The 13,586-nt window shown below is 41.3% G+C and overlaps 1 protein-coding gene across 4 annotated transcripts in view; it reads left to right on the top strand.

The window, feature by feature from the left end:
* Positions 1-13,586, top strand: part of mgl (low-density lipoprotein receptor-related protein megalin) — a 190,113-nt gene that overhangs the window by 137,212 nt on the left and 39,315 nt on the right. For all 4 annotated transcript variants that reach the window (XM_084591382.1, XM_084591383.1, XM_084591385.1 and 1 more), the window contains 15 exons: positions 353-466; positions 556-675; positions 2,026-2,265; positions 3,913-4,047; positions 4,650-4,775; positions 5,295-5,426; positions 5,506-5,625; positions 6,198-6,320; positions 6,731-6,933; positions 7,476-7,660; positions 7,989-8,217; positions 9,045-9,222; positions 9,905-10,039; positions 12,600-12,784; positions 12,846-13,099. In XM_084591382.1, coding sequence (XP_084447508.1) covers positions 353-466; positions 556-675; positions 2,026-2,265; positions 3,913-4,047; positions 4,650-4,775; positions 5,295-5,426; positions 5,506-5,625; positions 6,198-6,320; positions 6,731-6,933; positions 7,476-7,660; positions 7,989-8,217; positions 9,045-9,222; positions 9,905-10,039; positions 12,600-12,784; positions 12,846-13,099 — 2,479 coding nt within the window. The remainder of the gene's footprint in view (positions 1-352; positions 467-555; positions 676-2,025; positions 2,266-3,912; positions 4,048-4,649; positions 4,776-5,294; positions 5,427-5,505; positions 5,626-6,197; positions 6,321-6,730; positions 6,934-7,475; positions 7,661-7,988; positions 8,218-9,044; positions 9,223-9,904; positions 10,040-12,599; positions 12,785-12,845; positions 13,100-13,586) is intronic.

The raw sequence follows: 13,586 nt of genomic DNA on the forward strand, positions 1-13,586 counted from the left end.
GTTTTGATGCTGATTGCAAGACTACTGGCTTAACTGCCTCCTGTTTTTGGTGTGTAAAAAATTTGAGAAATTCAGTTTTCTTGGGAGCTGTTTTAATAAAGGAACTGCTTTCATATTTTTGGCTGCACCTTGAACCATCTTTGTAGAATTTAATGGAATGCTTGTTGCAAATATTTGTAAATAAACGTATCATAAGGTTTGCACCCATAAAAGTTGTACTACCTTACCTTAAAAAAATGAATTTATTGACTTATAAAAGCTCAAACCTTTTTCTTGCTTTAACAGCTTCATTATCTGAGGTGCCCATGTGATGTGACATTACGTAATTGCATACTGTCACTTATTTCTGCAGGCAACACATGCAGCCCCCGAGAGTTCAGGTGTGGCAGTGGGCGATGCATACCTCTGTCATTTAAGTGCGACTCTGACAATGACTGCGGCGACTTTTCAGATGAAACTGGATGCAGTACGTCTTTGCTCTCACTGCCTTTTGGACATTGCATTCTTTCTTTCGCACAGAGATAGAAACTAATTCTACTTGCTTTTTATCTTCAGCCAATGTGAAGTGTGACAATTCAGAGTTTTCCTGTGAAAATGGACGATGCATTCCACAGTCTTGGAAGTGTGACTCGGAAAATGACTGTGGGGATGGGTCTGATGAAGGAGATTTTTGCAGTGAGTATGCTGGCACATAGGTGATGGTGCACTGCTTGAGTTATTGCTTTGGTTTTTTGAACTGCTGCCACTGTGGTAGCATTATATTAACTCTTTCCTTACCATGGGGAAAATTTTGTAGGTATCGGTACTGATTTTTGTGTGCAAAAGCTACTTAAACTTAATTGACTATTTTATGTAACACATGAAATGGAAGCTAAATAAACGTGCTTTGTAGGCATATCAGTTTGAACAGCAAAATATGCATCGCAACAATTTTTTTGACAAAACAAGGTTTCAGAAAAAATGCTGAGCAAAATTTGTAAATATGCACTTGTACCTGAAAAGGAAAAAAAATTAATTTTTCTGGAATATACAAAATGCTTGGCTGCTTCTTATTGGCCACAATCTGTGAAAAAAAAAAAAAATGGAAGTTCAAGTTTAATAGTATTCTTGGTGCAAAATAATAACTAGGCATGCAAAACAAGGTCAACAACAAAAGCAAAACTATCCAGAGCGTGGACACTGGTGTTTCAGCCTGGCTACCATCATCATCGCTGTCATAACTGAATTCTGATGGTAAAAGCAGCATGTTCAGACATGCTGCTGTTTGAGGTGTTGACAAAATCAACCGCAGACTAGGTGAAGGGACGAGAGTTGAGTTTTCAAGCTGGCCATTCTTGTTTTTGGCCTAGACGTTACTGCACCTTTGGAACAAGTTTAAAAAATGGTACTTTGAGAGGAAGAAAGAAAACATTCGAAATGAAACTTGAATTGTCTGATTACATGCCAGGTAGTGCAGTGTGTTCGTAACCAACACGGAAGGCTCCAAAATTAGTGTGGAAGTCTTATTAGTGAACTAATAATTGTACTGTCTTCAGGACGCGTTCAAAAATTGGTGCCGTGAGACAAAAGAAAACTGCATTGAAAAGTAAACTTAAGTTGCATGATTACATGCTAAATGGCACAACGTGTAAGCAACATGTTAGGCTCTGAAATCGTCGTGAAAAGTTATCAATAGGTGGCTAACAATGCTGAATGGGCACAGTAAAGAAAGAGGTAAGGTGTGGTTATCAGCTTGTGCTGAAGTGGTATCATTTGTAAAACTGAGTCTAGTGGAAATAGAAACAACCTGTTATTGCCATTTTCTGCTCCAACCTGCATATGTCCTCATGCAAAGGCTCAGGTGTTGACATAATCATGGTTGTCATTTCTGTTTTTTCTTGCCACCGAGAACTGGCTCACAAAGTTGCAGGGTGTTAGGGCTATATCTCTACAGCTCCTAGTTTTTCCTTGGAATGGCAGAAGTACTGCATATAAATTAAATCGAAGCTAATTCTAAGTAATACCTAAACTGCTTTTGTTTTTCAGAGGAAAAGACGTGTGCCTATTACCAGTTCACTTGCCCTGGATCAGGTCACTGCATCCCACGCAGCTGGGTGTGTGATGGAGACAATGACTGCTTTGACCAAGCTGATGAGAACAACTGCCCTCCTGCTGTCTGCAGCTCTTCACAGTTTCAGTGCGCAAACAAAAAGCAGTGCATCCATGAAAGCTATCGATGTGATGGAGTTAGTGACTGCCAAGATGGCTCCGACGAACAAGGCTGCCGTGAGTGTTACCATACACAATAATTCTTGTGCACTATAATGTGAAATAGGCAAGCCTGTGTTTTTCTTGCAAACCACTAGCATGGAAGGAATTGTGCACTGTCTTTATGGAACGCAGTGCATGTGCGGTTTTAATGCAAAATTGAACACTTCCTTCCTCCATCTTCCAGGAACCTCACTCCAGAAAAAGCAAAGTACCAATTTATGGTACCCAGAAATGTGGCGCAACAAACACAATCACATGCGAAGAAACACAACACAGGTGCACACTACCAACTGTAATATGGATCTGAACACACACTTCCTCTTCACCACTCCTCCTCTTCTACACCCAAGTACATCTTCTCATCATCCTCTTCTTTGCCAAATAGATAGTAGCACTTTCTTCCCCGCAGAACATAAACATCGTCCAAGCATGACAGTCACCAATTCTACACTCAAGTACATCTCCACACACCTCTTCTTTGCCCAGCAGCTAATACCACAATTGTCCCAGAGTACCACACCCATCATCCAAACTGGACAGTCACAAAGTCCACCACATAGTTACACACTAGCAAACAACCACCACACATGTGCAGTATGATATGTCCATCTAAAACACATCACCTGTGTAGTCTCTATATAAAAAACTGTAACCTGCCCAGCATGTCTGTTATTAATGTCTACAAAGCAACAAAGTACATGAGAATGAGAAGTACATGTACTTGAGGGACAGGAGGATCAATAAACAAACATGGCCACAATACACGAGATGTGTCTAAGCATAACAGCTTTAGGGCTGATAATAAACTCAATTCTTTTCATTACTCAAGAAGATTCCTCAATAAAAGTAAATTCTTTCCTACGTAAACTCAGCGAGGCTTCACTAACACAAATGTCTTCATTCTTCTGTATCCAGAACGCCTCCAAAATTTCGCGCACCATCTTCTCCAGACTCTTCCCTAAGATATTAAGCCTGCTAAACAGTGGCTCACACTTGCACCTCTGACAGTGCAGGGGTAAATTTGACCCCTTCCCATTTTCTATGGACTTCTCATGTTTCCTTATTCTATCATTTATACATCTTCTAGTCTGCCCTATATATACTTTACTGCATGCGCCACATTTCTGGGTACTATGCAGCACCAACTTGCCCCTCAAGCTGTTATTTTGAGATACCAATTTATGAATTCTGTTTCAGTTCACTTTTTAAAATTTTAAGCCCCTCTCTTTGGAGAATGAATTAAGGTGCTTAAATATGTGCTAATGCCATAATTTTTTAAGTTCAATCATTATTTTGCTCATGAAACTTATTCTGCTTCTATAACTTAGCAACCTGCAGTGCATCTTTCATTCGTGAGTTCCTTTTTGTTGTTTTATCTGTGTGCCCTTTGTACCAGCTGTCTTGCACTGATGTGGCAAATGCTTGCAAACCTACTTATAAACGTCTCCTTAATACGCCTTGTTAAGTATAGAGGTCTGTAGGGTCACATTACAGTGGTACACTGCTGTCAGAGCACACATTGGCCATAATTACTTTCCTTGATTAGATTCTGATAATTTTAATAGGTCTAACTAAGCCTGTTTAATGTGAAAGCTTTTCTAGCTTTTGCATGTAAACCTAATGCTTAGATGGCTAAACCACTGTCATTTTTTTTCTTTGCAGCATCATTGGCTCCTGATCAGTGTGACTTAGAGAAATCCTTCCAGTGCAAAAAGTCAAGGGTGTGCATTCCAAAGCTGTGGTATTGTGATGGCAATGCTGACTGTGAAGATGGGAGCGATGAACCTTCCTCTTGTGGTGAGCGTTTTCTATTTTTTAATGCAATAGGATTGAAAGCCTCATCGGAAGAAAAAACTTACATCCGACATCTCGTGTCGTTTGGCATAAAATTTGGTTATTGGTCGACAACGGTGTGTGATATCATAAGACAACACGACATTGGCAGGCGTTCTGGCCTTGTGATGACCGAGTGGGCTCTGCATCAGTGGGTAGCTGGGCTTGGTTGTGCGCAGATGTGCCTCGACAACTCCCAATGTCAGTTTGGAATGGAGCCAGAATCGATGCCACGGGTGCCTGTTGCAGTGGGAAATCCTTGCAAGCGAGGAGGGCGATCATAGCAGTGTTTCTCCAGGGATGGAGTATCGGCAGCTGCACAGAGTCTGCATATGCTGCAAGCAGCAAGGGGGAAAAGCAGGCAGAGCAAGTTTCAGGCTTTAATCCTCTCGCATTGTGAATGTGCAGTGTAATTAAGTGTCCCCTAAATTTTTCTTTTATGAGAATAAAATCTCATTAGCATAAAAAGGGAAATGTTTTCATTTGATTGTTTTAGACACTCAGGCTTGTTTTTCAGGTCAAGTTGAGTGTCCACAAAATCACTTCAAGTGCGGCTTGTCTTTCAGGTCAAGTTGAGTGTCCACAAAATCACTTCAAGTGCAACAATTCAAAGTGTATTTTCAAGTCCTGGATTTGTGATGGCAGTGATGACTGCGGAGATAACTCTGATGAGGATGCCAGGCATGCCTGTGGTAAGGAGGGGTCTACAATATTTTGAACATAATGTAGTCATTGCCAATTACTAAGAATATTTTTGCACTTCATCACATGAATAAATACGAAAGAACATACCACCCTGTCTTGATAATTTTCGATAGAAATTTTGTGCTGGTTTCATTTTTTTAGCAAAAAAAGTGGCTGCAGTAATGCTGCTTGTAAATGCATGAAAGAGTAGAAATCATATGAGCTTAGGAAGGTGCAGCCACTTCATTCAGCAATTTTGCTCCTAATGCCCATTGTATTGTGACCTAGAGGAATGTACCAGAATCCATTACAGTAGGGCTAATTTTGACAAATTCGACGTTTGGAATCTGCTTGGAATCTAAGATCAGAACTATAATCAAATACATTTCTGCCATTTCTTAGTTTGTATACTTTAAGCAAACCTTGCTTGCACAGAAATTATGCGCCGTGGAATTTTTTCTTGTTTACTGCATTTACTTTTGCTTTGGTATCTCTGCACAAAATGCGAAATGTGACTTATTTTTCAGTTGCACCGAAGTTCCAGTGTGAGCATGGCCAATGGCTTTGCCCTGGAGTTACTGATCGCTGTGTGAACATATCCTTGGTGTGTGATGGAAAACCTGATTGTCCCAATGGGGCCGATGAAGGCCCTGGCTGTGGTGAGTTCAGTTGCTTCGTAAACTCTGAAAATGTAAAGAATGGTAAAAAAAAAAAAGAAATGTTGCTTGTGTGTTGCAGCATCAACGCCCTGCAAGGGAAATAAGGCTGGGTGCACGCATGGATGTCATGTCACACCCCTGGGCCCACTTTGTACCTGTCCGAAGGGGGAGGTGCTCAATGATACGACGACTTGTGTTGGTGAGTATGCTTGCGCTGTTGCTGTAACCAGTTGTGTTTTGTCTAACTCACGTGCCGACATATGTCCTTGCCTATTGCGATCATGCAAGGAATATAAAAAGAGCACTTCTGTTCAAGAAGTTTTGAAATTGGGCTGCTTGTACAGGCTGTAGAAAATGCTTTCATAAAATGTCTGCTACAGAGACAAATTAACATTACCGGTGTCTGTAGTCTTCAAAATAGTCTCGTAGAAGCTATCAATGAAGTGAATGGCTTTCTTGTTCGGTAAAAAGCTGTACTGAGCATGAAACCTTGGTAATATCCTCCGACACAATGCATTGTTAATTGCGAATGCGCTAGACATATTTCACTGCGGGCTTACACACTTGGTGAACTTTCATTTCATAAGAATTTCCTGATTTGCAACATTTTGTTCTGCACTTAGAACTTCTTGGGATGATTTGCTCTCTTGCAGGCATTTCATATATACTTTAGCTGCGTCAACTCTCTTTACTTGTGGAGATTTTTGAAATTGCTTTTTGCAGTCCAGTTTCAAATGCAATGTGAAAGCCTACTTTTTCTCTTGTTTTTAGACCTCAATGAGTGTCTCATTGCTGGAACCTGTAGTCAGCACTGCACAAACAGCAAGGGATCATTCACATGCTCATGCGAGCCAGGTTACACCCTCGAGCTCAAACACAAATGCAAAGCAACGAGTAAGTGTTTGAAACACTTCTTTTTTTTCTTCCACTGGTATGTATTTGCCTTATTGTAAAAACAAGGGAAATATTTTTGCAGGAGGGTCAGAAATAGGGCTAACCTTGAAATACTTGTTTCTAGTTGTGTGAAAAGGTGCTCGCGGTACTGTTTGGTAAAACTGTAGCATTAGTAACCATGTTAAAGGACTGTAAACCATTACTGTAAACCAGTAGTACTTCAATTAAACTCCTGACATTATAAAGAGGCAAGTGAGGTTGGTTACAAGCTTTATATGAGAGTGTAGTCTTTGCATTTAATATTTAGCTTTCAATTCTTTTTTGGAAAGCATAGGGTTGTACTTGTTTTGAAAATGTGACCTTAGGGCATGACCAGTGTATTGTACTGCTTTTTTCTTTCTGTGCTAAAGACAGGTCTGATGCTTTCCTGGTAATTTCGAATCGGCGTTCCATCTTGGTTGCCAACCTGGACACAAGCTTCCTGGAGCGGGTGCCAGTCAAAGTGGAGAATGTTGTGGCAACTGCTTCAGATATGGCCACAAACACTATTTACTGGTCAGACATGAGCGTGAAGAAAGTCTTCCGGCTGACCAAAGGCGGAGAGCCACAAGTGGTTGGTGTTGTGCACAAATTTGTATGCTTTGTCATCTTGAAATTGTCATTAACTTATAGTAGGAACAGCAGATCAGAAATGGTTTGGGAAGGCAATTTGGAAGATAGGCTGTTGGTGGGCAAACTAAGTACATATGCATACATCAATTCTATGTTGTTTGAATGCATACAGGCTGACTGGCCTGTGTTGTTGAATTGAGTAGGCATATGTGTTGTTTACCTGTAAATAGACTGGCAATTAAAGCAATGCTGTGTCGAATGATTTGAGTAGTTTATCGTGTCATTAAATAACTTATTTCAGTTCAGATGTAGACTGGAAATTTAAACAGTACTGTGTCGAGAGCTTTATAATGTTAATATTGTAGTTAAATGTTGTTTCAATTCAGCGAAGTGTGTATGTAAGATGGAGCACCTTACATGAGCCTGCATATGTTGTACAAATGCTTTTAACGATTGGTTTTGAAGTTTAAAAAATATATGAACTGCCTGTCTTTGAAGTGCTTTTGAGAATGTGCTCCAGCATCGCCTTACGATTCCTTCCAGGTGATCTCTAGTGGCCTTGATCTAGTAGAAGGTTTGGCTGTTGACTGGGTGGCTCGCAATCTTTACTGGGTGGATTCTCGGCTCAAAACAATCGAAGTGTCCACACTGGATGGGAAAAACCACATCGTGTTGCTCAAGGAAAACATCAGTCAGCCAAGAGGACTGTCTTTGGACCCTAGAGAAGGGTGATTGCATTTTAATTCTTCATTTGCATGGACTTAAAAGCGTATGTAGAAAAATTGGCATTAAGAAGAAACCAGAGAAACTGTAAACAGGAGGAGGGGGAAAAACAACTAAACTTTGTTACAGTTAATTGCATATAATATAGTTTGAAAAGTTTCAACTGAAGTCAGAAGTAAGGTTTTATTAAATACAGTCCAGCCTTCAACATTTTTACTTATTATTAGTGTGGATCTGTCGGGAATTCTTTGTCATATGTTATTACTGTCCATTTTACTCCTGTCTTCAAGGTTTGTTATGTTGATCCTGGTGTATTCCTGGCATAACTTTCAGAGTGCGGCTCATGTTTTGGACTGATTGGGGCGAAAACCCACGGGTTGAGAGCGTCGGCCTTGATGGTACCATGCGGAAGACAATTGTTCACACCAAGATCTATTGGCCCAATGGGCTGACCCTGGACCTGCCCAACAAGCGCATTTATTTTGCTGATAGCAAGCTGGACTACATTGACTTCTGCAATTACGATGGCTCAGGACGTCAGCAAGTGCTAGCCCACAACCACGTGAGTGCTCTCTTGTCTGCAGAATGTTTTATCTAACTATTTTCGACTGGAGCCTTTTGGCACTGAGTTTTACTTTGGTAGACATCTGTTAAACCTTACAGTGTCATTACTGTAGTTGTACATATTGCCCTCTGCATTCAAAAATGTGTGCCCAAATGCAAAGCTAGTACACTTGGGGTGGTGTCACTATCCGTAGTATATTTCTAGAAGCTCATATTATCATCTCTCTGCTGGGTTTGTCAGTTGAAGACTACAGAGAAACCATGGCAGCCCTTCCCTCTTTGGGGGAGTGCTAGCGCCACACGGTTAGCTTGCGGAAAGAGTGTGTGAGTACTCGCAATTCTTTGTTCAAACATTCACAAGGGTGCTGCTGCCATTTGTTTTAAATTTGAAGTTTTTTCGTCATTCTCACGCAGCATCCGCTACAGGGCATCAGGTTTGAAAAGCACGTGTAGCCACCCCTCTTCGGGCTCACTTGCTGCTAGTATCAGCAAGCGAAGTTTGCTGTGTCATTCTCTCTCTAGTTTCTCTTGTGCTCATAAGTTCTTGCTTTTCCTTTATTTGGGCTGCTGAAATGGCTCCCTTCTTGTGGGGGCATCACTTTCAGAGAAAACCTGACACTGAAAGGGTTAATATGCCAATAATGAGAGACAGAAAAAAGACATTTTATTTGTTTAAACATTCGCGGGCATATCATATTTTGCCCTGAATGCAAAACATATCAGTGTAAAGTACGCACATTGGTAATGTGTGCAATTAGTGCACATCTAAGGTAAGAAAGAATGTAATTTTGCTTGAAATTTGTGGGCATGCATTCTGTTTTTCAGTACCTGCTGCACCCACACTCTCTAACCATCTTTGAAGACACTCTGTATTGGACAGATCGTCAGCTGAACAGGGTGCTGTCTTGTCAGAAGTTCCGAGGCACCAACCAAACTGTTGTGTCTCACCTAGTGAGCCAACCTCTGGGCATTCATGTGAACCATCCAGTGCTACAGCCACCATGTGAGTGAACCTGTCATGCTGCTTTGCATGTCACAAACTGGAATGTAATAATGTACCTAGTAACAATGTACCACTGTGGAACCATGTTGAAGACTGAAACCTGGAAATTTGTTTTACATCACTCCTGCACTTTATTGAAAACTTGTTAGTTGTCAGTAGAGAGCAGGGAAAGGGGAATTCCTGGTAGTGCAAATTTGAACGAGGGAAATGCAGAAAGCACATTTCTACTGACCAGCGTTTCCACTAGAGGATTTTGTCATCTGAGCCTAGGCAAAGCCTCAGTAGTTGAGACCTTCCTCCTGCTTCTTGTTCAAGCTGGTGCGGTCTTAATGACTGACATGTGTGCCTTGTTGTTAAAATTTACCTGTTTCTTGAATACTGGGCAAAATGTTGTGCCCAGAATTGAAATAGTAAATTTTTTTAATTCTTTGTTATTGCAGAATTTTTCAACTGTTGCATCATTTTGATGAACCAGTTTCAATGTAGTGCAATCTGCTTGCTACATGATCCATACCACTTGCCCATTGAGGGCATGCCATTTGTATGCTTATTCAGTACCGTACAGGTTTTCTGCTCTCCGCAAGCGTAGTGCCTGCTTTGTACTCACTGGTTGCAGTCTTTCTTTGTCTAAACATAATTCAACTCAGAGGCGTTTTTTTGTGCATACATTTCATTCTTGCAGCTAGCAACCCATGTGCCAGTGCGCCATGTTCCCACCTTTGCCTGCTGTCACCGTCGAGGCCTAGCCAGTACTCGTGCCGTTGCCCGCCTGGCTACACACAGGACCGGGCTTCAGCCAGCGGCTCATGTGTCCCAGGTAGGGCATTTTTTTGGGGGGTTGCTAAATGCTCTGCAGTGCATTGCTTACAGTTGCTGGAGTGTGGGTAAGCAGGAGGCTAATGTTACCTTCGAAACAGTATTGGCCTCGAGATCGAGCAGAGTCGCCACCTTGCGGCTCAGCGGCGAAACCTGCTCAGTGTGGATGCGTTTTCACGTCGCGTGCCAGCCCGCAGTGATTTACGCGCGCGCATGCGGCGTGTACAGGAGTGTTTTGGTTTGTTTCGCGGTTCCTGTGAGCTTTTGCTTACCTATATGCCGCTTGCAAAATAAATATGAACAGTCTATAACCCCACGCTTCATTAAAAATATATATACTTGTCCGTATCGAGCATGTCATGCTTGGATAAGGACATCATCCATCGCAGTCTTCGGCGCTTGAGATCCTTTGACATGCAATGTCTCAAACGAAGTGGTACTGTTGTTACCGCCGTGTCAAAGCAAAGCAGGTCGTTGCCGTCAATAAAAGTTAATGCAAACACTCAGAAATTGCATATTCCTGTTTCTGTTTGGAATACGGCAGCTACTAAAATATATGCCACCGCATACTGCTTCATATAGCAGAATGCAGTTTGAACAGACCACTCTATGCCTACTATCACGTCTGTATGCACGATAGAGTTGTGTGAGTACTTTCTTTTTTTTTTTTTTTTTTCTTTTAAACCTCTGTCGCAGTGTCTCAATGGTAAGGGCGCTCGACTGCTGATTTCGAGAACGGGGGATTTTCACAACCGTTTCGAAAGGCGTTCCCTTGCTGTGGGATTTGACTGCACAATAAACAATTCCACGTGGTAAATGTGGTGTTAATAATGAGAAAAAAAAAAAACGACACCAAAACCAGCCTCTGAAATCATCCGTCATAGCCGATGCCACTTAAATTTCATGCGTTAAACCCAGGCCAATATGCATTTCTTTTCTTTTCTTTTTTTTTTGTTGTTGTTGAAGGCTTCTGTGCATCCGTAAAAGTTTTAGTGAGCACATTTTGCTTTAGAGAAATGCTCGAATGTTTGGGAAACATATTCCCTGCACCTAATTGTTACCCTAAATATTACATAATACACCTAGATCAATGTACTTTACTGGTAGCCTATTATAATCATTATAATCCCTCTTCGTCCAAGTGCTGTCTTCCGACAAAACTCGTCATTTCTGACAAGGGGAGTAAAACAGCTTCATGCGGGCTTAAATATCAGTGTTTGGTTCGGGAATAAATACATTTTTATAGTCGCATGATAAGATGACCTCCATTTCTTTCGGAATAGTTTTATATCCGGCATCTGTTTTGGAAGCAACCCTAATAATTTACTTCGCATAAGATTTAGTTACTCACTGCTAAATAATTAGTGATAAAGAAATTTTCTGCCTGTAAAATTGCTTCCCAGAACATGACAGTGCCCATGCGCAGTTTATGACGATGTCTTCGCAGCGAGTAATTCGTAGCTTGCACTTTACCGTTACTGAAAATTAATCGCTGATCATTGTAAATTCTGTCAAGTGTGTAAAAGTTCTCTCGCACGGTGAAATTTATTCGCATTGCAAAGCAAAATAATTACACTATTAATTTACCGTTATATATTAACACATCAGAAATTCCTTATACTTTTCTCGGTTTCAGGAAATCATTTACAGTTAATGGCGCATGCATTAATACACTATCACATTCTATGACAGTGGACGCAAAAAGCATCTCGGCAAATTCAATCCATTCAGCTGTACACGTGAGCCGTCAGCTTTCCTGTGCGGCGAGGTTTCCTGTATAGTGTCGGTGTGATCTCATTTTTGGGGAATACTTGCGTGTGGTTGTCTGGGCCAGAGTTGATGTGCACTCAGTTTAAAGCAACTCGCCATGCAGTGCGCTGCCAACGCTACATTTAACCTGCTTAACCCTCGAGTCAAGTACAATATAATGAACCAGGCTTTCTCGATTCAATCTAAATTACTGCAGGTCAGAGCACGAACCTTGTATCTGCGTAGGCTTGACACTAAATTCGCCGGTCTCACTTGCATGAGACACTCGCAAAATGTTTAAAAGTCGATAAGAAAAACAAAGCTGTCATTAGGCAGGCCCAAGCATTAGGCACGTGAGCGCGGTACAGCGCAAGAAACGGGCGAAGTAAATCTAGAAGACTGGTGGTTGCGTGCTTTGTTTTCCTAAAATCCGCTCTTCTTCTGCTGCATTGGCGAAATCCTTGGATTTTTTTCTGCAATATTGCAGAAATACTGTAGAAGACATGTTTTCATCGCCAACAAACCCGCCGTAAACTCGGAAGCAGACCTACGCAGCGTGCGTTTCTGCGAGCGCCGCCGGCTGCCGATCCACACTACCGGAGTGACAGTGGCGCCACCTCTAGGTTGATCTCGCGGCGAATAGCTTGGCTGTTATTTTGTGAAATATTTGGTCTTTGGTTTCTGCAATTTTTTGTGGCAATAATTGTAAGTGGTTTGCTTTTATGGCAATGTAATGTTGCCATAAGGCAGCATTTGAGGTAATTTGTTATTCTCTCTGCTCTGCTCATGTTCATGCAATGTTCTCCTTACAGTCGACACACCTTTCCTGATGCTCATGAAGGCCAATCAGCTGATTGACATCAGCCTGACACCTGATGACAAGTCATCTGGCCAGATTGTTCCTATAATTGGCATTGAAAATGGCTATGACTTTGACTATGACAAACAAGAGGGCAACATCTATTGGATCCAGCTCGCTGATGAAGACAAGGAGAATGTATGTCTATATCTGATGTGCACACCATTTAAAAAAGACTTAATGCTTCTTTAATTTGCAGGGCACTATCTACACCGTGAGCCTAAAAGGAGGAAATGTTACCAAGTTCCTGATGGATGGAATTATTGGAGCACCATATGCAATAGCATTTGACTGGGTTGGAAGGAACCTATATATTGGAAATAGGAAGTCTTCAAACATTGAAATTGTGAAGGTAGATGGAGTAAAACAGTACCGTCGAGTCTTGCTTACGAATGATGGATCTGAGAAGGGAATTGGAAAGCCAAAAGCAATCGTAGTTGACCCTGAACAAGGGTGAGTTCACCTTTTATTGTGTCATCTTTGGGACTGAGTCTTATATCCTGTCTCTAATATGTTTACATAGTTGAACCCCTTTATAGGGAACATGCACTGGGGAGCAGTTTTTGCCTCTTATATGAGAGGTCCCTTATAAGCAGGGTACCATGTATATTTTCTAACCAGACCTTATATCTTATGGCTAAAATATGCAAGAAAAGAAGGGTACATTATGTTGCAAAAGCTTTATTAATAGCTTTCATTTACATATTGCATTTAGACTCAAAAGAAAACATTTTATAGAAGTCTTTCTTGTTGGAGAATTTAATTTTAATTTTAAGGTACAGGTCAATGACTCCAACCAAGTTCTTTAACAGAAAATCAGGACGTTTTGGAGCTGACTCTGCTCCTTCATCATGGTGTGACTCCAAGCGAGGCGCAGCTTGTCTTTTTAAGGCCTTGCATCGATGACCTCCAGGTCAATGGCCACAATCCATGAATGTAT

Source organism: Amblyomma maculatum, chromosome 1 (genome assembly GCF_055883805.1).
Source record: "Amblyomma maculatum isolate TAMU_Amacu chromosome 1, ASM5588380v1, whole genome shotgun sequence".
Taxonomy (NCBI): domain Eukaryota; kingdom Metazoa; phylum Arthropoda; class Arachnida; order Ixodida; family Ixodidae; genus Amblyomma; species Amblyomma maculatum.